Raw genomic sequence first — 27,033 nt, 5'->3', positions numbered from 1 at the left:
ATGTTATTGTCAGTGATTACTGCATTTAGGACCTATTTTATTAATCTTCTCAGGATGCATAGCAGAATACCACAGACTACAGTTTAAAGGGAAAAAATATTTTCTCATGATTTTGGGGGCTTACAGTCCATTATCAAGGTGCTAGAAAGGGTTGGTTTTTAGTGAGGCCTCTTTGCCTGCAGACTTTGTCCTACATGGCTTTTCCTTTGTATGTAATTGGAGAACAAGGAAGATCTCTCATCTCTTTCTCTTCCTACAAGGACACTTACTGGATGAAGGCACTACTTGAAGGCCTGGCTTAACTTTAGCTCTTTAAAGGCCTTATTGTTAAATTAAGTTGCACTGAGATTTAGGGTTTCAACATTGGAATTTGGAGGAGAGCACTGTTCAGTGGGTAGTACTCCTGTGAGAGTGAGTGATCATATAGTTAATATGTGGAGACTTTTCTCTTTTTTTTTATTAACAGGAAATAGGTATTACAAAGCATGGTTTTTGGATAAGATGGAGACTAGCTTACATTTTTATTTTAGTATCCATGTTTTAGATTTTCCACCAATAAATGTGTGCATTATAGATTTGTGTACATGCTACTTCCAGGGATAGCCTGTAAAAACTTCCCTCATACCCAGGCAATGGTTATCACCTGTAATCCCAGCATGTGGGAGCCTGAGACAAGAGGATTGCCACAAGTTCAAGACCAGCCTACACTACATGAGTTGAAGGCCAGCCTGGATTGCATAGTGAGACTGTCTCAAAACAAAAAAGACTTTTCTCTTGTAATGAGAAAATACCATGATTTTTCCATGAAACTTGTTCAATGGAGGAGGAAATAATTCATGTTGTATATAGACTCTGCACACTTTGCTTTCTTCACCTACAAAATAAGAGAATTAGACTAATTGATAATGAACCCTGAATTCTCTGGTTCTCCATTTCAGAGTTACTGGTTCCTACATTACCTAGGAAGTAGATTATAGGATGGATATTGTAATAGAAATTGATGTTCTGTAAATCAGCGTTATACCAACTTCCCATAACTAAAGTGAAAGGCTTAATCATACTGTACCTATAAGTTCAGTCTTTTCAACTAGCTATGCTGGTTAGATTTTACTATGTATACTGTGAAGGTTTAGAAGTGCAGTTTCTCTTCCAATTAATAATACCTTTTAGGGCTGGCCAGATCCCTCAGCGGATTAAAGTGCCTACTTAGGAAGACACAGGGGCCAGGGGTTCAATCCTCCAGCATGCCATGCTGGCCCCGCACACATGGCCACTGAGACAGTGATTGAGACTGAGCGTGGTGGTGCATGCCTATAATCCCAGCGCATGGGAGGCTGAAAACAGGATCATTACAAGTCCAATCTGTATAGTGAGACCCTATAGACCCTGTACTAAATACATAAAAAATACTCTTTATTATATTATATATATTTTTTCTCTATTTCATGAACTTTTAATGGATTCAAGTAGTATAGTCATTATAGATAGTAAATTATGACAATGTCTTTCATCCTTCTGTTTCAAAGGCAGTAACCACGATTAACATTTTAGAATGCCTCTTTCCATTTTTCTTTCTATGAATGTATAAATGAATGTTAATTTATGTACATATTTTTCATAAATGGGATCATGCTGCATATATTGTTAATTTTTTTCCCTGAACAGTATAGCTTAGAAATTTGTCATACATGCCAGAATGTAGTATTCATACCACTTTAAAAAATGACTTATAATTACTATGGTGATATATAATGTTATTTAACCATCCCCCTTTATTAAACATTGATTTCTTTATCCCACTTTAAAATAATGAGATGTGAACATGTTTGAAAGTACACGCAAAAAAAAAAAAAAAAGCAAAAAAATAGGGGCTGGGGAGATGGCTCAGTAGAATAAGTGCTTGCCTGGCAAGCGCAGGGCCCTGAGTTCAATCCCTAGTACCGCAAAAAAAAAAAAAAAAAAAGTACATTGATTCGTGTAGAATGTATTTTCTGCAAGTGGAATTGAACATACTAAAAAATTTTGATAGCTGCTGCCAAATTGCTTTGGTAAAAGATTTTACAAATTCACATATATGTTGGCAAGAGGCAAGTGTTCATTTACCCTTCTCATTGCCAAAATTATATCACTGTTTTAAGATTGTTTCCAGTTGGATGGTTTAAAAGTTATATTTCTTTTTCAAAAGTTGTATTTATATGACATCTGGATGTTGAACATCTTTTTTTCATTTCTTTGTTGAATATTCATTATTTTTTTCTGAGTTGCTCTAAATTGCCCATTTTTCATATGGCATTAAGTACATTTTGATATTGATTTGTAAGAATTTTCTAAAGTATTTTGCATATGAATCCTGTAGGTATTACAGATGTGTATTTTCCCTGTCTTATTTTTCTTTTTAGAATGGAAACATTTCATTTTGTGATATTGCTCTCTGTATGGTTATTATGTTTAAGAAGGAACTTTTTCAGGTATCGTGCACTTTTTTCTCACTGATTTGAAGTCCTCAGTATAATCTAAATTTCTATAGACAGTATATGCAAACCTATTTTCTGACTGTGTTTTCTATTTTTCTAATTCCTTTCCTAAGAGTGTACTTCAGTTTTAGTATGTTACTAGGTTTTTTAAAAATCTGAACATGGGTTGGGGAGACAGCTTGGCAGTCTAAGCCTGGCAAGCACAAGGACCCGCGTTTGACCCCAGTACCACATGCTTTGCTCGCCCCCAAAATTGGGCGTGGTGGCACACACCTGTAATCCTAGCACTGGGGAGGCTGAGACAGGAGGAGCCCTACAAGTCTTAGCTGTATAGTGAGACCCTGTACCAAATAAATAAATAAATAAATAAATAAGAAGATTTTTTCAAAATTAAAATCTGAGAGTAGAAGAACACTACCTTTCATTATTTTGTTTATAGGCTCCCCCCACACACACCTTTTCTTGGTTAGCTATTACTTGTCAGCGTTGCTGTAACCTTACTCTAACTTCCTCTGACTTGTTAGAAAATGCAGACAGCTGGCATTTTAGGTAAAGCAGTTTGGACAAGATGACATGCCTATGTTTTGTACTCTGCATAATTGCTACGAAGATGACAATATGTGATATACTAATAATTGTAACTCTCCTACTAACCTGTTTTGAAACTATTTTATTATTTTTTTCTGTTTAAAATAAAAAAGTGAAGAATTCATAGAAGATTGAGTTGCTATAGAGTGCTCTTGCTTTAATGCACAATATTATTGTGTATGTTTTAGTTTCTCAGAAACCTGGATGTTTTTATTTTTAAGGTCTTGGTAATATTTTATATAGTTTAAACCTAACCCTAACTATATAAATCTTTATTTTAAAATTATGAGCAGAAACTATTTTAAATAACCTCTTCTGAATAATTTTGTCTCTGTATTAGTGAAAATTGTATGTTAATATGGAATAAGTATAAATATGACTAAACCCATGTTTTCCTTGTGAATTTCTATCTTAATAGTAATTAAGGAAAATAATCTTAACTCTTCTTATTTTAAATCAGCTGTAGATAGATGCCATTAGAAGTGCAGCCTCTGTTACCATGGAGCTTCCTTAACTCAAGGTCAACTTTTCTTTAAAAAGCTGAGGCCTGCTTAATGCTTTGAAAAAGTAATTCTCATTGACCTTGTGCAGTTATATCCTTTATTATGCCTAAGTTACTAGGTTTTCATGAGAAACTTAAAGTGGTCATCCCTTTATTTTCCCTTTAAAATCAATAGAATAGCCTGCATTATGTGCTTACATCCAAAGCATATAAATAGAGAAGTAACCATATATAAATAAAAATTTTGTGCCATGCTGTTTTTTATGTTATTCAAATTAATTGAATAGATTTGACATTCTTTTTAGAACTTTATTTTAAGCTTTGTGAAAAACAGTTCTCATGCTGTGAATTTGTATGTATGAGTGTTTTACATATTGCTGAAGGAAATACATTTTTCTTATCTTAGGTGATTACTTAAGGGTTTCTGGGGTTGCAGTAAGATTTGGGAGGTCTGAGTTACAGAAGGGGCACAATACTTTTTCTACACATTTCAGTGAGTAAGAGATACACAAATATCTGTAATAGTTCTGTATTGTGGTTGGCATCTGGAGAATCTAGTCAAATTTCACCTAGAGCAAAATGTATTCTTTTGATTTTGGGGATCCTAAAGGTACGTGCATTCTTTGCTTTTGGACTTTAGTAGATTGATACAGGTGATAAAACAAAATTCACAAAATATAGTATGTAGAAATATATTGATTGGCCCATACAATGTTTTTAAAATATCTGGATTTATGGCATCTCCTGAAGTATGACAGACTGGGCCCATATTATCACACGGCAGCAACTGGACAGACAAATGCTATCCAATTTGCCAAAAATTTATGTTACTACCTATCACACAGTTGTTGCTACCATTTATCACGACACTTTCAGTCATCCACTTGCTAAACTTATTTTTGTTTCCTATCAAACTCCTGAAACGTTGATGTATTTGATTTATACTTATCAGTCCACACTGCTTTCTCTGTTGGATATACCCAGTGTAAAAATGGTAGGTAGAAATTTAGCATAAAATAAAAGCAACTTATTTTCCTAGAAACATGCTACACATTCAGGTATTTTATCTTTAATTTTATGGGCTTTTTTTTCTTTCCTTAAAATATTTAATTTGTTTTTGAGTGAACCCTACTTGGCTCAACTCCTAAGACCTTGAATTTTCTTTGATTACCTCTATCTACAGCAGTTTCTTCCTCCACTGGTCTTAGAACACTTCTTTTCTCCAGCATTCTAAGTTTCGTAATAGCAGAGCTTTAGAGAATATCATTCAACTAAAGGGTTGAGTTCCTCCGAAGAGAACTTTGATTTAGTGTCATCCTTATATAATTCACAATTCTTTTTTCTTTAGAGAAATTAATGTGTAAGTTGTCATTTTGAAGAGTAAGGAAGTAATTTTTATATTACTGTTGGCCTTCTGACGTTAAATATTATTTTTCTTGCCTTTCAGTTACAGATGAGGACACAGTAAAGAGGTATTTTGCCAAATTTGAAGAAAAATTTTTCCAAACCTGTGAAAAGGAACTTGCCAAAATCAACACATTTTATTCAGGTGAGTGAGTGGTCACCAGAGATAATTCACACTTCAAGTGAAAGAAACTCCATAATGTCGTTTAAACTTCTGATCAGTGTTGCTTGATTGAGGCGTGGTTTTCATTTTCTTCACTAAATGAGTATTTTGTTTAGTGCATATAGGAACTTGTCTGGTAACTAAATGTTGAAGCTTTATGTGGTCATTGTCATACTGCCTTGGGATTTTAAGGATTTCAATTTTTCAAGAATCAAAATTTGATCTTACCATTTTTCGTAAAGCTGTTTTACATAGTTCCAGATTATAATTTATGTTAGATCTATGCCTTTTAACTGTCAAAAGAGGCATCTACAATATTGTATTGGAGTATGAAAAGAACATACTAGAACTTGTTTATTTACGTGTGACCATTTAAAATATTTTATGTATGTATGTTGTAATATACATAATATAGATTAGTAAAACAGTGTCTTTTTTTTTTTTTTCCTTCTTCTTCTTTTTTTGCGGAACTGGGGATTGAACTCAGATCCTTGCGCTTGCCAGGGAAGCGCTTATTCTACTGAGCCATCTCCCCAGCCCAAAACAGTGTCTTTTTAAGGAAAAATGTTGAGACCTTTGCTCTAGAGCACTGCCTTAACCATCATAATTCCTTTGAAACCTAGGAAAAATCAAGTGATTTAATGAGTACAGAATCAGAACAAAGTAAGTTAGATTCAGAAGAACACTTTATCCAAGTTCTGAAAAATCCTTACATGTAATCCCTGTCAGATTGCTAAATTTATACTCTAATAGCTGGTATACCTATTAAATGTAATGAATCCATTTACTGAACAATAATGAATTTCTTAGTCATTTTCTGTTGCTGGAAACCTCAATGCCATAGGCTGGGTAACTTTTCAAGAAAAGTAGTTTATTTTGGCTCACCATTTTGTAGAGGCTCAAGTTCATGAGATCCCATCTGTTGATGATCTCTTTTTGCTGGTATGGTTCAGAGGCAGCAGAGAGCATCACATAGAAAGAGATGCATGTGTAGTGTGTATGTCTTTTGATATCTCCTTCTTTTTACAAATCCACTAGAGTTATTAAGTCATGGTGGCTCCCTTGTTTAATTCTAAACACCTCCCGGTATTCCCTGCTCTAAAAACCATCATTGGATTGAATTTCTATCCTTTGAATATGTTACAGTGGAATCCTCAACATAGGTTTGACAAACCGTAATCAGTAATAGAAATCAATGTGCTACATGAGTTTTAGAGGATACAAAGCATGTTCAGATTATAGCAATGGATAAAATTTTTACTCTTAACTTTATTTCATTTATAAATATAAAGTATTCTCTATTTTTCTTTTCATATTTACTATCAATTATATTCATGCTAAGCTTTTATTAAGTTAGATAAGATTTTAATTTTCTATCAGATGTGATTATTGAGCATATACCTCATCCCTTGACCAACGCTTTGAAAATACTCTTATCTTAATGTTAGCATAGTCATAAACCACCTACCAGTATGGGTTACTAAGGATGAAATTTCATGACATTAGTAGTTTCTTATTCAGAGGGCGAATATTTCTTTCTAGCTTGTCTACAACTTCTGGGAGCATCTTGCTCAGGTATTCTTCAACAATGCCCCACACACACATAACCCGCCTCATGGAGGCTGAGTTTTCTTTTTTATGGTATAGTAGGAGATGGGAAATGGGGATGGAGAGAGGTAAGATGAGGCAGTAAAAAGGACTGCCAAAAGATGGGTAGTTAAGCACAACATTGTTTTAATGATTGTTATTGTTCTAAATCATTATTTCTAAGAATTGCATGTAAAATTTGGTCTTCAAGTATTTTTAGAGCATTCTACTCTCTGTCATTCCTGTGTATTTTCTTATCAATTTATTGACTCCTTGCTTACGCATTGAAAATTTAGACTTGTCTATCAGTCCCAATGTCTGCTAATTTTTTTTATAACCCTTAATTTTTTTTTTTTTTTTTTTTTTTTGAGACAAGATCTTGTTACGCAATGGATAAAATGCAGTCCAGGCTCGCCTTAAACTCACTATATAGACCAGGCTGGCCTCAAAATTGTGACAATCCTCCTTGCTCAGCCTTTTGAGTGCTGGATTATAGTATGAGCCACCATACCCAACTAGGAAGAACCTATTTATAATTCCACTCTACTTTGGTCAGATACTTCCATGGCCATACTCATCATCCAAAATTACTCTCCTTTAAAAATATTAAATCCTACTATAAGAATCTGTGACCATATATCCCAGCTGTTAAGCTTTTTATTGCCCTATTCTTTAGCATATGTTTTTCCATTTTATAGAGCTCAAGTTCCTCAACTCCTGCATTTTATTGTAGTAGATCATGTTCCTTCCAGAACTCCTTATCAGTCATTTTAAACATTGTGCCCTCTGTACTTTTCATCCCTTTATATTGCTTCTGACTAGCCAAATTCAAACATTCCAGCCTTTACCATCTTCATGCCTGCTCCCAGGACTGTAGGACAATAGCAGAGTAATTAGAACCCCTGTAAACTTGCTGTTGCACCCTCAACTATGTCTTTAAAACTGCCTATGGTCCCTAAGCAGTGCTCATTTCCATGATCCAGAGTACGTTTATAAGCCTTATACCATTCTCATGATTTGCCTTGTTTTTTTCTTATTTGGCAGTCCTGGACTTCATACATGTGAGACAGATGCTTTACTATTGAGCTGCCCTTCCCAACTCCTTTTCCCAGCTGTTAACATACTGTCATCATCACACTCATTATACTCTCTACTTTATAAATAAAAATAAAGGCTATCAGTTCCCCAAAATTTATAGATATTCTTATCCTCATTTTCTTCCAGTCTTTTTTTTTTTTAAAGACAGGGTGCTATTAAGTTGCCTATGCTAACCTGATTGTCTGCTTCAACCTCATGAGTAGCTGGGATTACAAGTGTGGACTACCACATCTGGATTTTTCTATCTTTGCAGAAATGATATCCCTTTCCATTTTGTGGCAAATCTCTACAATTACCGAATGAATCTCAACTCTTGGAGACTTCACTTCAGTATAAGTCTGAATGATTGCAGTGAGAATAATTGAATAAACATACTTAAATTCCCTTTTTATTAGTTTAGTCTTCCTTAGCAGGTCATTCCCTTCAAACTATAAATAAGCATATTTTTAGGCTATATTCTCCCCCTCCTTCTCCTAAGAAAAGGCATAAATACATGCCTTTTACACTAGTTTAGAAGCACCTAGAAGCCAGAGACAAAATAAAAATATTACTTGACGTCTTGCAAATGGATAGATTTTCTACAAGGGAAAATTGTGCAGAAGAAATTGCAATATCCAAGGACGAAGATAATTTCCACAATTAAGATGTGAAAGGTTAATGAAAAACTAGCAATGTATTCAGAAAAAAAAGCAAACTTTGGAGGAGGAGGAGGAAAAGAATGAAAGAAGATATTTGCATTAGAAAGCATATTTGGATTAAAGGCTATTAGCTCTTGAGCTGAGGCTATAAATGAAAAATGTGTAAGATAAAAAAGAAATGTAAGATCAAGTTCAGTAGTATTTCTTTTCATTGTGATGGTTTTTGGAAAGTCTCATCATCCCAATTTTAAAGGGGTGGTACATCATAAAGAGTAAATAATGCTTCTTGGTTTATGAAAAAAATTACTCTTGGCAATATATAATTGTTATATTTTGAGTTACAGTAGATTTTTACATTTTGAGTTATAAAGAAAAATATATCTGTAAGGGCCGGCAAGATAGCTCAGTGGACTAAAGCACCTATCTAGGCAGAGCACAGCGACTGGGGTTCGATCACACTGAGACAGTGATTTCGACTGGGGGTAGGGGAGGTGCCTGTAATCCCAGAGCTTGGGAGGCTGAAAACAGGAGAATCACTACGAGTCTGATCTATGTAGTGAGACCCTGTAGACCTTGTACTAAATACATTAAATATAGATATAGGTAGATAGATAGATATTATATATCTATAGATATATATTATAGATAGATAGATAGATAGATAGATAGATAGATAGATAGATAGATATCTGTACTATCATCCAGCATATATATCGAGTTATGCAGGTCTTATGTATGTTTATATAAACGTGTGTGAATATATAACATACTTAAATGATTTGACTGACTTATTACTATTTATATTCCATTTTTATACTTCTTAATTTATGTTTGCGTTTTTAAAATGCTGATTATGATATATTGATATCATGACCCCCATATCAGGTTATGATGCTCAGTTTGAAAAATGGTACATTAAACAAGGCTACTTCTGAAAAATAATTGTAGGCTACCTATTAAAAATTTGAGTGCTGGGGCTGGTGAGATGGCTCAGTGGTCTAAAGCACCTACTTAGAACAAGCTTAGCAAAGCACAGGGACCGCGGTTCAAGCCCCCAGCACCACATGCCAGCCAGCCCCGCCCCTTGGTGGGCTGAGCTGGCCACACACACACACACACACACACACACAAATTAAAAAAAATAAAAATAAATAAAAATAAAAATTTGAGTGCTGATTTAGTGCCTTCTGCTTGTCTATTGGCAGGGCCACTGGGGCATGTCTTGAAGTCACCCAGAGTAGGTACAAATTGATAGACTGCAGACTGACTTTTTGTAAGGTCAAGAAGTGATAGGTAATATGAAGACATGATTGACAGAAATAGAATTTGTCACTTGCTCTAAATAGTATCATTTCTTTCTTTATTTGGCTACCTTCTCCACAGTATTGTCTTATAGACTACAATCCTCACGCACTAGGACATATTCAAAACTAAATAATACAGGGGTGAGTTAAGCTTATTAAACTTCCACATATTTACATGCTACAAATTAAGATAGGTAATAATAGTTTTTAAGTTACATACTATTTACTTAGGCATTTTTTTAAGACAAGCTCTCACAGTGCAGGCTGGCTTTAAACTCACTTTGTAGCCCAGCCTGGCCTCAAACTCATGGCAACTCTCCTGCCTCAGCTTCCCCAGTACTGGGATTACAGCCATAAAACACCACACCTGGCTGAGTTACACACATTCTTGACTGAAACCTTTAAATGCCCCAAAACAAATTGTTTTATTGGCTATATCTCATCATACCAAAAATAGCCAAACAAAGCAGAATGAAAATACCAATTCTGTTATCTGATAGTTGCAGTATAAGCCTTTTTTTAAAAAAGATTTTATTTATTTATTTATTTATTTATTTATTTATTTATTTTGTGTGTGTGGCCAGCTCAGCCCACCAGGGGGCAGGGCTGGCTGGCATGTGGTGCTGGGGGATTGAACCGCTGTCCCTGCTTAGCTTTGTTTGTTCTAAGTAGGTGCTTTAGACCACTGAGCCATCTCACCAGCCCAAGCCTTTTGTTTTTTAAATGTTTACTATTTAATCTTTCCAGACCTCCATGTACTTTCTTGTAAAATGAGCAAATTGAATCCCAGTGCTCTAGGATTGCAATTGTTAGGAGTCAGAAGCTATTTTCAGTGTTTATATAATCAGATGTAAGTTATTTTATTGCTTGTCTTTTGTTATAAGCTCTTGGCTAATAAAAAAATTGGCATTTATTTAACTTTATAGATGAAATCTTTTAGTATTTGAGGACCTTGGGAGAAGAGAGGAATTTTGAAAAACAGGAGATCCTTTGTAGTAGAAGCATTATTAATAAGTGAGCTAGAAGTCCCATTAGTATTTGAAACTGTATTAGTACAGTTTTTAGTGGTAAGAATTTTCAGATGAAAGCACTGTAAAATTTGTACATAATGTAATGGGATTACCTATCTTGAATCATCTGTGATGATTCAAAAGTCTTATAAACTTAAACTTTATATTTCAAAGAACAGTGAGGTTCATAAATTGAAATCCACAAGCTGATAATAAAAAGACAGGTAAAGAAATAATAAAAATATTTTCAGACTGTCTTCTAAAGAATTATTCAATTACATAACAGTATAATTAATAGCTTTGCTGTTCTACAAATAGTTGGTACTTCTGAAATACCTTTTTTCTGAAAGTAAGCAATAGATGGGGAAAAAATGATCTTAAGAGTTTAGGGCTGGTGAGATGGGTCAGTGGTCTAAAGCACCTACTTAGAACAAGCTTAGCAAAGCACAGGGACCGCGGTTCAATCCCCCAGCACCACATGCCAGCCAGTCCCGCCCCCTGGTGGGCTTAGCTGTCCACACACACACACACACACACACACAAATAAGTAAATAAATAAATAAAAAGAGTTTCTTTAGCTCTTTGAGGAATACGTGGGTACTTTGAAAGTTCTTGAATCATTGGAAATTTTTGTCAGATGTATTGTAAGAAGTTTCTGACACTGAAGTATGTTATTAAAATAGTCTTTTTTTTATTCATGGTCACTTGTTTTACTATCATTAGAAACTGAAGTTTATTTTAAAAGTAGGCTATTTTCATTAGAATTTTTTATTTTTGTAAGAATATTGATAGATCTTCATTCATAGATCAAAGTATGCTTCTTTATACGTATACAGCTTTTTCCCAGATCTATGTAATTGCAGATATATATGAACTTTCTGGTAATCTGAGTCTAGAAAATTGAGGATTCATTCCAAAATAGATTTGGACACTTGTTCAAAATGCAATGTTTCTTGTCTCATTAAGACTTATTTTATTTTATTTTTTTTTTGTTTTTTTTTTAATTTTTGACGGAACCAAGGATTGAGCTCAGGCCCTTGCGCTTGCCAGGGAAGCGCTTATTCCACTGAGCCATCTCCCTGGCCCCCTTGTTAAGACTTTAGAAGTATATAATATAACTGTAGTATTAGTAAATATGATCCTTTCAAGTTAAATATGCTACTTCCCTACCTCTACTCAGAAAGTTTTATGTGTTCCTCTAAATAGTTATCTCCTTAAGGAAGAGAATCACTAATTTAAACAAAGTAGAAAAATATACCTGAAATTCTAGTTTCTCCTCCATTTTTATGTGGGAATGTCGATTACCTGAAAGAACTTATTACTCATTTATTCAACAAATGTGAATTGAGCCTACTTCCTATGGTTGACATTTTCATAGAACATGTACAGCCTATATCAAAGTTACTTTTCAGGAACCCATTGTAAACTAAAAATATCATAAATTTAAAATGGATTTATTTAATATACCTAACTGACTCCCAAATACCATAGCTTTGCCTAGCCTTTCTTAAATGTCCTCAGGAAGAATACCTACAGTACTTTGTTGAGCAAAGCCATGTAACACAAAACTTAGAATAAAGTATTGAATCTTTTGTAATTTATTAGAAATCTGTATCCAAAACTATGTTGGCAACACTGGTTATTTACCTTTGTATTTGTGTAGTTACATTAATGATTAAAATTTTTCTTTGCTTTTCGGGTCTATAGTATAAAGGGCAACAAGTGGCCAGGTAGCAGTGTAGTCTTCCAGTTCAGGAGAACAATTATATTCTTTTTGTTTGTTTGTTTTTGTTTTTTGTTTTGTTTGTTTTTTTTTTTTTTTTTTTTTTTTTTTTTTTTTTTTTTTTTTTTTTTTTTTTTGCGGAACCAGGGATTGAACTCAGGTCCTTGTGCTTGCCAGGGAAGCGCTTATTCCACTGAGCCATCTCCCCAGCCCCCAATTATATTCTTCTTAATAGAAATATTTCTGCTTTTGAGAACTTAACAGGCAAAGCTGACATCTTAGGTTGGAAAACTAACATTGTATGAGTGGTTATTAGATTTAGAAAGAAAAACCCACCCTTGATTCTTAGGCTTTTATATTTTTGTTATCGTAGAGACAATACTATGTAATGGTTTCTTTATTATATGTTGTATTTTTTAGACTTTTGTCTCCCAGCTCATCTTTACTAAACCTATTATGCCATCTGTTTCTGAATAGGTGATAAAATTCTTTAATGTCATGGGAATGATCCCATTGATTCTTTGCCTTTGCTATGTAAAAGTTGCTTGATAAGAAACAAGGCTATATGGAATACCATGATAATGAATAGAGTATTTCAGGACATGGTAGTGCTAACAAAAGTATTACAGACAGGAAAAGCATATCCGTATAAAAAATGCATTCATTCCAAACAGCATTCTCTGTCCTCTGCAAGACAGAAGATGTCCAGTGCACTCAGCCTACAACAAGGTGTCTGGCCAGTCCCAGTGGGTAACATATCAGGGCAAGTCAGTGCTGGGTCTGCCTGATGAATAGCTGCATTATTGGGTATTGTAGTTCAGTACCAACATTATCAGATACATGATTGTATACCAGGTGTAATGGACTATATTGATAAGCTCCCATGAAGATACCATATCCAGAATAGCAGCTGCCAGCAGAGAGAATATCTAATTCACCCAACTTCTACATATATATAGCTACATTAAATGGTGATGTGATGTTTAGGCATTAACCATCTATTTGTCTTTCAAGTTTCTGGTGGTGATGCCACCAGCCATTGCAATTTTATCTGAATAATGGAAAGTTAAAGGAACTTCCACTTAAGATTTCCTACTGTAGTGTTTCTTACCTCTAGGTCAGGATCAGTATAGATATTTTACTTGTGGCCTAGTATATCTATTCCAGTTTTATATTCTGGAAATAAGACAATTTCATAGAACAAGTCCAAGGACTACTGGCTCCATTGTGAGATGAACCTGGGTTAATATTGTAGCTATCACCTGAACACCATAAATCTACAGTTTGGCTGCAGGACTACCATGGTGTTTGGAGTCTCCAGAAATATGTTTCAGCTCAGTGCTATGGTGAGTATAATTTTAATGTAGTGTCTTAGTTACTTTTCTATTGTTACTGGGACAAAATACCTGACATCCAGAATTAAGGAACGTAAGGTTTATTTAGCTCATAGTGGAGGTACCAGTCCATACTCAGCAGGCTCCAAGTACAGTGGCACATGCTGTTTATGGCAGTGGGAAAACAGCAAAGAGCAAAGGGAGGGGCAGCAGCTGTGGCAGGTAGCCAGCCTTTTTCCCTTCCTGACATTTGTATGCAGATTCCCTGCCCCAGGGCAAGTGTAGCCATCAAACCCATAGTCCCAGTATTTGGTCATGAATTAATCACAAGCTCTAGAAGCTTCCCCAGTGACTGCATGAAGCTTTGGGGGAACAGTTAGACACCATAACATTCTTAGTAGCTCTTTTCATTTTATCTCTTGATCTATCAAAAAAAAAATACAATTTTGAAGGGAAATAAATGTGAGAAAAAAGTTGCTTTTTTAATGTATTTTAGAGAAGGGTCTGCAGAGTGTTCAGTGTCTCACTATTAGATCGGACTCATAGTGATCCACCCATTTACAGCCTCCCAAGAGCTGGGATTACAGGCAAGCGCCATCATGCCCAGTCTCAATTGCCTTTTCAGCATGCCCTGGGGGCAGGGCCAGCACAGCAGGCCTGGGGATCAAACCCCTGGCCCCTGCACCTGCTTGCAGGCACTTTAATCTGCTGAACTATTTGGCCAGCCCTAAGTGTGAGATAAAAGGAAAGGGAGATGTTAACCAGAATATTTTTCCTATCTAATTCTAAATATTCCATGTAATAATTTGTTTCTAGAAAATCTAGAGAAGAGAACTGAGTAGTAAAAACTCAAAAAGCCAATGAGAGTTTTTTTAGCTTTAACTTTACTGATTTAACAGTTGTGTTTTATTTCTTACAGAGAAGCTCGCAGAGGCTCAGCGCAGGTTTGCTACACTTCAGAATGAGCTTCAGTCATCACTGGATGCGCAGAAAGAAAGCACTGGTGTCACTACGCTGCGACAGCGCAGAAAGCCAGTCTTCCACCTGTCCCATGAGGAACGTGTCCAGCATAGAAATATTAAAGACCTTAAACTGGCCTTCAGCGAGTTCTACCTCAGTCTTATCCTGCTGCAGAACTATCAGGTACTTAGATTCTAATCCTGGAAAATGGCATTTTTAAGTAAATGAGAAATTACAATAAATAGAATTACCTTGAGCTATACCAATTAGTCATTCCAAAAAGGAAAGTCATTAATTGTCTTTATTCTTGGGGGTTTTGCTGTTCTTATTAGCTAGAAACTATGTATTAGAAGTAGTAAAATGGTGTTAACAAAACTTTATTTTGGAAGATTAGTTTCCTACATTTGTATAATATTTAAAGGTGTTCCTTGACTCTAAGACTAACAGTTTGCTTCCTGTTTTTAAAGGCAGCTTTGAGAGTGGTAAGTAAAACAAAACAAAAATAATAATAATAATATATGCTACTCTATTGTTGGATATATAAGAGCTTTTATGTTCCTCTTAACCACTAGCAAAATTTCTACAAAAGCAACTGAACAGTTAATGTTCCTGCTATGTACATTAATAAAATAAAAGAACAGCAGTTGGACATTTAACATTTCTGCAGCTAATACCAATAAAATAAAAGATTTTGACTTTTCAGCTTGCAACTAAAAGAATCTTTTAAATTTAATTGCCTCCAGACTGCAATATAGTGATATTTTAAAAAATTCTAAAGAGAAAATTAGGTTGCACCAGGTAAATGTTGAAACTGAAAATCTAGCCTTTTATATCATTCAATGTTTTAAAAACCTGATGTGAAAAAGTGAAGTACCATATATACTGAATTATGGAAATATGGAATGTTTGTTCATTTATAGTTCTTTTATGTCTGTTTACATAATTAAATTTTATCAAGAATTTAATTAAAAACATATTTAGCCGGATGTAGTAATGCATGGCCGTAATCTCAGCAGTCTGTTAAGCTGAGGCAGGAGGATCACAACTTTGAGCCCAGTTTGGGGAACAAAATGAGACCCAGTCTCAAATAAAAGGTTCTGAGGGATATACCCCTGGGTTCTATCCCCAGTGATATAAAGGAAGGAAGAGAAGGGAGGGAAGGAGGGAGTGAGGACACACATAATTTGTTCAATAATGAATATTTAAATAGGGATTCTTGCTCTTTAGAGCAATCTGGTTACTGTAGGCTTTCTGTTTTATTCTTGTGATTTTTACTTCTCTTTGGTTAGGATACTATCAGATGATGCAATAAAAATGATTCAACAAAAAGTATTACCCAGGGCTGTTAGAATTTTAAAATCAAAGATAATTAAAGTCCCATATCTCTATTCATCTAATTTGTTAATGCATGTGCTTATTACCCTTTCAAAATTCTACTTCCTTTAGTGATTTAATATTATATCAAAGAACCCAGATAAAAACAAATTAGTAGAAAAGGAATAATAGAAGATACATAATGATAAATCCCTTTTCTTTGAAATTTTATTCATAGCTTTTTTCCCCTTCCTTTGGTATTGAGCATTGAACTCAGGGTTTTTGTACTGAGCTACTTTTATTTTTTATTTTGAGAACAGGGTCCTGCCAAATTTCCCAAGCAGGCTTAAATTTGCAATCCTCCTCTTGAGCCTCCCATAGTGCTGATACTTTAGGTGTGCACTATTGTGCCAGGGTTATCCATAACTTTATAACTTAATTTTTATTTTTAAGTTTTATAACTTAATTTTGAAAAAGAAACAAAGTACATTGATGCTATAAAAACATTTATATTTTATGGTTTACTAATACCCTTTTATGTTATAGGACAGTGCCATTATTACATTCTGTTAACTTTCAGCAACTTTTGTTTTGGGTCATTATAAAATCCTCTTAAAAAGAAAAAAAAAAAAAAAAGCTCCCTGAAAAGCAGAAGTAATTGTTAATTATAAAAGTTATGTTCTTACCAGAAAAGCTGTTTCTTGCTGATACACAAATGTACAACTAACTTTTCTACACTGATACTGTATCCTGCAACTTTGTTAAACTTCCTTGTTTTGAATAGTCTATTGATTTATTGTACTTTCTAAATGGATCATCAAGTTAATGGCAAAAAACAAATAAAAACAACTCACAAAACCTCACCAGTTTTATTTTTCCTTTCTAACCTGAATGCCTTTTATTTCCTTTTTTTACCTTACTCTACTGGCTATTATCACCTTATCAAATGTTGAATAAAAGCAGAACGAATATGCTTTTATATTCCGAGTCTTGGAGAGAAAACTTTTTTTATTCACTTAAGATTGTACATTAAAGTATGAGAAAAAAATTGTAAACAAATAAGGAAGCAAATATTATTTTGGAGTGAATGCTTAATGTTTTACTAATGGAGCTGTATGGTGAGCAAACTTAGGAGATCTCTGACTTACAGATCGAGTCTTACAAAGTGACAATTTTCTGCCTTTTCAGCTAACAGGCAAACAACAACAGAATTCAAGAATGTGGAAAAATACAGTATTTTAATATTGAAGAAAGTGAGCAAAAGAGGGAGCTCCTGCCCATTATTAATTGAATCCTGTATGCACAATTACTTCTTTCTACTGAGTGTTACACTCCTGCCCCAAACAGATGAAAGTTAAGAGAACTAGATGATTTTCATTGCAGGTGTTTACAAGCTTGCCTGGTGGAGGGGAGATCAAAATGTTTTCTGAAAATATTCTTTTTGCCAAAGGAGCAAAATAATACAAAATCTGTTTTGAAGACAGTCATAAAGAAATGAAACTGCAAATGTTTTGCCTTAGGACTTTGTGTTTTTTGGGAGAGAAATAATAGAATTTGTAGTTCAGTCTCTGTGTTACCAATACTATACTACCTTGAAAAGAATAAGCGAAATAATACAAAAATGTCTTGTCCTCTTAATAGTAAATGCTTTTATGAAAGCATAGCTATTTCCTTAGGTAGCAGTCTTTGTCCAGTTATCTCTGTCAGTGTTTATTGGTCTTTATTTCTCATTTTCTTTGATAATAGTAAAAATTATGGTTGAATTTCATTTCTTTCCATAGAATCTGAATTTTACAGGGTTTCGAAAAATTCTTAAAAAGCATGACAAGATCCTGGAAACGTCTCGGGGAGCAGATTGGCGAGTTGCTCATGTAGAAGTGGCCCCATTTTATATATGCAAGAAAATCAACCAGCTCATCTCTGAAACTGAGGTACAGTAGCCCTACTCATTTACACGTTTTACTAACATATTATAGAAATAATTGTACAGGCCGAGGAGATGGCTCAGTGGAATAAGCACTTGCCTGGCAAGCGCAAGGGCCTGAGTTCAATCCCTGGTTCTGCCAAAAAAAAAAAAAAAAAAGAAAGGAAGAAAGGAAGTAAGCATTGTAATCCCTGCTCCTGATTTCTTTGTTATGGGCTGGGGAGATTAACTCAGTCATATAAGCGCCTGCCGGGCAAGAACATGGTCCTGAGTTTGATCCTTGGTACAAAAAATAAAAAAGAATTGTACATTTCCATTTTCTTTTTCCATTTGTACATCTCTTATTCATGATTTTTTCTATTGCTGTATATGTTCACCAAGAGGTTATCAGAATATAATGCATAATACATATTATGTGTCACATAATATACACTATATGTATAATGATTCAGAATTATTTACATATCACTTATGTTTAGAATAACATGTCAAAACTTGATAACTTGTCTTTTTAGGCTGTAGTAACCAATGAACTTGAAGATGGTGACAGACAAAAGGCTATGAAGCGTTTACGTGTCCCCCCTTTGGGAGCTGCTCAGGTTAGTATTTATTTCCAACCAGTTTGTTTGCTTATTTAATCAAAGCAGTCTGTTGGTTGCTGGCTATGCTACCCTAAAAAGAATTTTAGCCAGTGTTTACAATGAATTATAAAGTGCTGGTATACTACATAACTTCATATAGAATACTGCTGTTACACCAAAAATGTATTTATTAAAAAATGTCTACATCATAGTTACACCTTCAAAAAATCATTTACATATATAATTATGTCATAGAACAGGTCTTAAGTCATACAAAATATTTTCTGTGATTTTACTAGAATTGAAATTAATACAAGAAAGAACTTCCACATTCTAATAAATGGTATCTAAGAAAACACCTACAATTAATGTCATAGTTAATAGCAAAGTCTGAGTGCTTTCTCTCCAAGACTTGGAATATAAAAGCATGTTCACTGTGCTTTTATTCAACATTTGATAAGGTGATAATAGCCAGTACAATAAGGTAAAGGAAATAGAAGACGTTCAGGTTAGAAAGGAAAAATAAAACTGGTGAGGTTTTGAGTTGTTTTTATTTTTTATTTTTTGCCATTAACTTGATGATCCATGTAGAAAGTACAGTAAATCAATAGACCAACTATTTGAACCAATAAGGGAGTTTGACAAAGTTGCAGGAGACAATATCAGTGTAGAAAAGTTAGTTGTACATTTGTGTGTCAGCAAGAAAAATTAAAAATCAAAAAAATTCAATTATTGTTTATAATACTTTCAGATTATGAAATGTTTAGAAATAATTCTGACAAAATATGTAAAGGATCTTTATATTGAAAACTATAAGCTAACTTTAAAATTTATATGAAATGCAAGGGACCTGGAATAGCCAAAATAACTTTGTGACAACTAAATTTAAAAATTAACATTACCCAATATCAGAACTTATTATTTAAGCTGCAGTAATCAAGACAGTGTGATACCAGTATCAACAAAAAGAATGTACTTCAGTGGAACAAATAAAGAGTCAAAAAAGTAAATTAACGTGTATATGGATGACTAATTTTCAATATAGATACCAAGCAGGTCATTGGAAAAGAAATAGTGTTTTCAATCAATAGTGATAGAACAGTTAGATTCCATATACCAAAACAACTGAGATTTTATTTTTATTTTGTACTGTGTTTTTCTGAAATAGGGGTAGATTTTGGAGTTAGTACTTCTCAAGGTGAGTGTGATGAATACTAATTTCACTTTGTTAGTTATTTCTAAATAATCTAAATATATCGTATTCATTCTTTTGTATATAGGATAAACTGCACAGTTTTTGAAACTAAAGATAATCCTTTCTTGAAAGGACAAAAGACCGTGTTCCTTCTTGTCATGCCATTTTTATCTTTTTTCTTTTAATACCAGGAATTGAACTCAGGATATCATGGTTGCCAGGCAGGCACTGTGCCACTGAGTTATACTCCTGGCCCACCCATATTCCTTCTCAGTGCTTTTATTCTTTAACAATACCAGTTGCTTTTACTGATAAATAATAAGTTAGTTTCAGTGCTTTTGGAGGCAGCTTGAAATTTTTCATGAAATATTAATTCTAAAAACACTACAAAGTTCATGAGATTGTCTCCATGTTTTTTATCTCTTACCATGTGAAATCTAAGGTACTTCCTATTATTTATTTTAGAAAATAGTAATGCTTAAGATCACTTCATAGATGTAAAATTAGTAATAACGAAAATTATTTTTTGAAACTAGTATGTCTTGAAGAATTCACTTTAAATTTCCCAGGCTATCCTACCAATTTGGTTTGAAACTGTCTCATTGCTATTTGTTTCTCAATAAAATTATGGAAAAAAAAATAACAAAGACACTTCCAAAACAAAACAAAACAAAAAAAATTCCCAGGATAATAGCATAAGTGCTCTTGGAGAATAAATGATCTTATTTTTAACATTATCTCTATTCATAGTACCAAATGTGTAACTCTAACTGGGTGATACTGACAAAAATTTTAGAAATGTATGTATTGTAAAAATGAAATTTTAAGGGTCAGCAAGATAGCTCAGCAGACTAAGTGCTTGCTTAGGTAAGCGCAGGGACCAGGGTTCAATACCTGGCACCACATGTTGCACCGGCCCTGCCCCCAGGCACGCTGAGTGGGCAATGGAGTCCAGTCGTGGTGGCACACACCTGTAATCCCAGTAAAAAAAAAAACAAACTTAAAAAAAAAATTTGAACTTAAATATCTCTTATAACAAAACCTTTAATGTATATAAAATCATTTGATGCCTGATATTGTAATCTTACTTGTTTCATGACTCATTTCTGTATTATTATAGGATGATGCAGAATGCATGATTCTCTGGTTCAGATTTATAAAAATTCAGATGATAAAATATTTTTATTGGAGAACTTTGAGGGTGATACTACTAAATACATGTGATATTTTGTTCCATACTAAAAATGCTACTATTCTGTCCACAGCCTGCACCAGCATGGACCACTTTTAGAGTTGGTCTATTTTGTGGAATATTCATTGTACTAAATATTACCCTTGTGCTTGCAGGTAAGTAATTTAAATTTTGAATTAATTAATTCTTACTAATATGCATTAGTCATATTTTGCCCTTCTATAAAGAATTAAGCATGTGTCTATCAGAGCTGCTAAAAAGTTTATCAGGACTGTGTTTTGTTCTCATAAATGCGGAGTTTTTTTGATCATTTGTTGTGTCTATTTTTCCCTTAGGTACAGTTATTCTTTAAAATATCGTCCTCTTACTCAATAATTTTCTTGTTTTTACTACAATTTACTGTGGAGTTCATTTGTCAAGAATTTCAGTTCCTTTGAACATAGATGAAGATACATTTTTATGTTATAAATTTATTCACTAAAATAATGTTTGTAGACATTGAAAATTAGAAAGTGGGAGGATGGATTGATAGTAGCAATTGCACTCTCAACATCAGTAAATGGTATGTTACCAAGAGGCTATCTCCACAGTCTACATTTATTTCCTACTTAGGCAGTTTTATTTATTTGTGAGTATAAAGTTCATATGCGATTCTCCTATGAGTGATATCTGATTGGCTACTTGGATTTCTAATAGACTTATATTTACATAGAAGAATTCGTAATTTGTTTTTATTTTGGTTTTGTTTGTTTTACAGTGATTTCATTTCATCTTGGTTTGGTTTGGCTTTGGGTAGTGCCAGGGGATTAATCCTAGGCCCTTGTTCACACTAGGCAAATGCTGTGCCTAATTGCTTTACCTTCTCAAGCCAAAAACTTTCAGCTTGTTTTCCTCCATTCTACCATATTAATCCATCAGAAAACCCGTTGCTCTGTGTTTAAAATACTTTCTAAATCTGATGAATGGTCACTATATTCATTAACATGCTTGTCTAAAAAACTATTTCTTGTTTAATACTCCACAACAACCTTTTGAACATGTTTTCCTGCATCTACTGTTGTCTCCTTACAACCAGCAGTATGTGTTCTTTAAAAAACGTAAGTTAAGGGGCTGGGGAGATGACTCAGTGGAATAAGTGCTTTCCTGGCAAGCACAAGGGCCTGAGTTCAATCCCTGGTTCTGAAAAAAAAAAAAAAAGTAAGTTAACCAGGCAATGCTGGCACCTGGAATTCCACCGCTCAGGTGGCTGAGTCAGGAGGATCACCACAAGTCTAAGAGCAGCCTGGGCAAGGCCAGCCTAAACTAGTCTCAAAAAGGGGGGGGTGGGCAGCCAAATAGCTCAGCGGATTAAAGCATCTGCTTAAGCAGACTCAGGGGCTTGGAGTTTGATCCCTATCCTGCCCTGCCAACCCTGCCCCCAGGGTGTGCAGAGATGGCAATTGAGACGAGTATGGTTGTGCGAGCCTGTAATCCCAGCACTTGGGAGGCTATAAATGGGACCCTGTAGACCCTGTCCTGAATAAAAAATTTTTTAAAGTCTTTTTCTATTGAAAATCCATTTATAGCTTCTCTTACAATACAACTCCAGCACTTTACCATAGCCTGCAGGGCCCTAGAGGATCTTGCTTCCTTGGACCTTTCTGACTTTGTATCTGTTGACTCTCCCTCACATACTCAGTGAAACTGAGTTTCACTGTTTTCAACCAAATTTGTGTTGCTGCTGTTCTTTAAACATATCACATTCATTCTTATCTAAGAGTCTTTGCTATTGCCCTAGAAGGCTGTTCTTTCCCAAGGTATTTACATGGCTTACTACTTTGTGTAGGTCTCTGTTGAATTGCTACCTCTATAGTTAAGGCCTTCCCTGATCACCCTACTTTAAAATATTCTATCTATATCTTTCTGTCCACTTAAGTTTCATTAGTTTTCTTTAGAGTACATAAAATTATGACTTTATATTATGTAAGTTACATATATATACACACACACATATATGTAGATATATATATATATATATATATATATATATATATATCTACATATATATATATTACTTAATCTGTTTTCCCACTGAAATGCAAATCCTTTGATAAATGGGCTTTGCCTTTCCTTCTCAGTAGTGTTGTTCAAGCACAGAACACTGCATGGCATATGGTAGGAACTCAAAAACTATTGGAGAAATTGAATGACAAAGCAGGAGAGAGATGAAATTAAATGATATACAGAAAACACAAAACTATTAGAAAGAAAGAAAGAAAAAAAACACGCAAAATCTCAGGTTCCTGTGGTTGAAGATTCTTTTTGTTTGAGACAAGGTCTCTCTATTTAGTCTAGGCTTGTCTTAAATTATCTATGGAGCCCAGGCTAGATCTAAACTCATGGGAATTGCCCTGCCTCAGGTTCCCAAGTGCTGCTGGAATTACAGGCATGCACCGCCACATCTGGCTCAAGACTTCTAGTATCAAATAAATGTAGTATACCTCAGGAGTTTGTATAATTAATTATGCTTATGATAAGTGTAAGTTAGTAATAAAATAAACTGCTCAGTAACTTCCGATTTGTGCTTGTAATGATCACAATGCTACATGAACAGGAAGATTTATATCACTGTCACATCTCTCTTTGATTGTAGAGACTATGTATTTTTCCTTTTTTATTTTAGATTCCTAACAAAGTCCAAGCATATAGCAGACATTTGAGAAATAATTTATAGAACTCATTATTCCTTATAAATACATTTGATATTGTCAGTTGTGCATTAGGAAATTGTATTCCAAGTTATAAAAGCTTTCAAGATCATATGAATTTTACCTGTTAACAGTATAATTTGTTTTTATCATTAAAGATCTCCTTTCTATCAGTTATAAAAAATTAATAGTATTATCTCTTGTAAGCTTATGCAGAAGACTTGCCTGAGTTCCAACCCAACCAACTGTTACCTGTTTTGATTTTAAGACAATTCCTTGGGGGCCTGCCCCTTAGCTCAGTTCTTTAAGTGGCTGCTTCCACAAAGCAGTCAGGCTCAGGTTGCTGTGGTTAGATCCCCACAACTCAAGCCAGCCAAACCTGCCCTGAAGGCATTCAGAGCAAAAAAAAAGAATTCCTTAACATTCCTGAAACGGTTTCCTTTTTTCTTTTAATTTAATTTAATTTTGGTTTTGGGGTTTTTTTTTTTGAGATGTACAATTAACTTTAATTTCATCTGTTTCTTTTCTTTCTTTTCTAATTTTTTTATTATTTTGTTTTATTTTATTAAACAAATAGCAATGAGAGTTTCAAAACTGATTAATAGGACAGTTTCAATAATTAATACATTGTACATTGTTATCTTCTTAGTGGTTATCCACAGCACAAGAAGCAGACAGGATATCCTGTCCAAATACTATTAGTACCAATCTTTCTTCTCATTGAATTAAGCAAAAGTAGCTGTATATCTTTCCTAACTATTCTGTATATGCAAATACAAAATGGTCCTTCCTTTGTATCCCCTTTTTTTGTTCAGTCCTGTCAGGGATGGGTATTCCATTGGCATCTAAATACTATAGGTATGTGAATTCAGCAAAACAATCCATCACAGTCCAGCAGACCACAATAGTAGTGGGTTATCAGCAAAAATTGTTGAATTGAGCCGTTCACAGCTCAGCATATTAATATGGCTTTACTTTATTTTTTTTTTATTTTTTTCCATAACTTTATTGAGAAATAAATAGCAATGAGACAGTTTCAAACCAAATTGGTAGGACAGTTTCAATAATTAACACATTGTATACATTCTTCCTAGTGGTTAATCGCTGTACAAGATGCAGACTTGATATCCTATTTACAAACACTATTACAACAAATCCCTCTATTCATTAAGAGAATGTAACTATATATCTATCCTAACCATTTTGAATACACAGATACAAAATGGACATTCATCTGTATCCCCTTTTTTTGTTTAGTTGTGTTATTTGAATATTATAGGTGTGTAAACTCAGCAAAATATTCTAAAAGAGTCCAGTAGTCCATAATAGTATTGGGTCTTCTGCTTCACTGGCAATGTCAGAAATTGTTGACCTGAGTCTCCTACAGCTCAACGTAACGGCATGGCTTTACTTCTTATACTTCGTTTTTATACTTTTCTGCTGGATGGTTAAGACTAAGGTAAGGCAGGACCTATGCAACAAGAGTTGTAGCTTTTGGGTTTGATAAGGTCAGTGAAATCTCCTTAGGATTTATCCTGAGATCCTGTACCTCAGATTGTAGAACCTTTGTCAGTGTCAGCCATGTGGATGAGTCACGGCCATTGCTTGGCCAATGTGCTCTCTGTGAAAGCCTGAGAGAATGTTTTCTCTCCATGTGACTCTCCTTAGGCACACTCTGCATCATCGATCACTTTTCTCTTTGGCCCCATAATCTCCTTGATCAGAAAATTTGGGACACTACCGAGTTACATGACATTACAGTACAAGTTCTCATATGTCCTGAGCCTTAACTGACCTTGGAACTTAATTTTGAAGCAAAAATGAATAGCAAAAACCAAGAAAGAAACAGGGTAAAATACAACAATAGATATGTTACAGATTTTTAAAACAAGAATAGCAAATTAACAATGGTTGTTATGTTACTTATTTTTATCATCAAATCTGTTGTTCAGATTAACTGATACAGTTATGAGAGATTGGCCAAATGATTGAATATTAGCACTTGCTTTTTTTTCAGAACCAGGGATTGAACTCAGGCCCTTGCACTTGCTAGGGAAGCGCTTATTCCACTGAGCCATCTCCCCAGCCCCAGCACTTGCTTTTAATAAACTTTAATTTTTTCTTCTCCTTTTTACTTTTTCCTTAAATTTAGTTTAAAGTGAGTATATTGATAATTGATAAGACATTAGAAATTGTACACATTTCAAAGATCAAGATGAGAGGTATTTGACTATGGTTTTTGTATTACAGATTGCTATACTCAATATAGTTGCTTAGATTGCAGATTATCAGTATACAGTTAGTCAAAGTGAAAATTTTAAATACTAACTGCTTATTTCAAAAAAACTGATGGAAATTATTAGTACAATCATCTCAGTTTCCTTATCTGCTAGCTGAATTAAATACCTTAAACTTATAACACTTTTAGAATTTTATTTGTTAAACAAGTATATTTTATGTGTTTTGTGATTATGCTTGATAACTATATTAGTTATTTCCCTTTGCTGAGACAATGGACTCAATACTCAGACCTTAAAGAAAAAGAGATTTATTTGACTCATGGCTTTAGGAGGTTCAGTCCATGGTTGGAAGGCTCCAAGGCAGACATGGCATGGCACAGGGGATGGCTGGAAAAAGCTGCTTAACCCATGGCAGCCAGGAAGCAGAGAAGGAAGGGAGGCATTCTGAACAAGAATATATTGTTCCAGGTCGTGCTTCAGTTGGCAGCTTATAGAGATCAGAGGAGAAGTGTAAATAAGATATGTTTGTAGTTGTGAAGCACTACCTCATTCCAATGAGGTGTGTGTTGAAGGTTGTTATTTCTATAGAAAAGCACATTTGTGGATGGAACTTTTTTGTTTCCAAGATGAGTATGGTGGTATCATCATGTGAATTAATTAAAAAGAGGGGCTTTTTTGTTTTCTTCAGAAGAATAAGAGAATTTGTTTTGTTTAATAAATATACTATTTTTATCATAGTTTTTGTTTGGGAGGGTTATAATTTGTGAATTTATTTAGTGATATACATTCTGTTTTATCTCAGAACCCTGCCTTGTTTGATCTTTTTGTTTGTTGAGATGGAGGGTAAATATAGTTAAAGCCAGGTATCTGTTCTCAGTGGGTGCTTAGGAGCTAACAGTGTTAGAAGTCAAAGAGAAACACGGCAGTAGTAATGTATGTGCAAGTACAATTCTTTTTAGTATTCACATAAAAAATTATGTGATAATTGCTGTGATTTCTCGAGACATGACCTGGTATTTAAAATTTTTCTGAAAATGACATATTTCAGAATTTTCTTCTGAATGTGAAGTTTCTCATACAGGTTTTTAAAAACTTGTCTTGTAGGTTCTCAATAA

The 27,033-nt window shown here is 34.2% G+C and overlaps 1 protein-coding gene across 1 annotated transcript in view; it reads left to right on the top strand.

Moving 5' to 3' along the window:
• The window catches only part of Xpr1 (xenotropic and polytropic retrovirus receptor 1), a 192,771-nt gene that overhangs the window by 94,353 nt on the left and 71,385 nt on the right, over positions 1–27,033 (top strand). Inside the window, exons 3-7 of the mRNA XM_004643431.3 lie at positions 5,012–5,113; positions 14,745–14,968; positions 17,881–18,030; positions 18,539–18,622; positions 21,065–21,146. Coding sequence (XP_004643488.1) covers positions 5,012–5,113; positions 14,745–14,968; positions 17,881–18,030; positions 18,539–18,622; positions 21,065–21,146 — 642 coding nt within the window. The remainder of the gene's footprint in view (positions 1–5,011; positions 5,114–14,744; positions 14,969–17,880; positions 18,031–18,538; positions 18,623–21,064; positions 21,147–27,033) is intronic.

This window comes from Octodon degus, unplaced genomic scaffold (genome assembly GCF_000260255.1).
Source record: "Octodon degus isolate 3935 unplaced genomic scaffold, OctDeg1.0 scaffold00176, whole genome shotgun sequence".
Classification (NCBI taxonomy): Eukaryota; Metazoa; Chordata; class Mammalia; order Rodentia; family Octodontidae; genus Octodon; species Octodon degus.
Note: the sequence above shows the minus strand (reverse complement) of the source record. Positions and strands in the feature narration are given on the sequence as shown.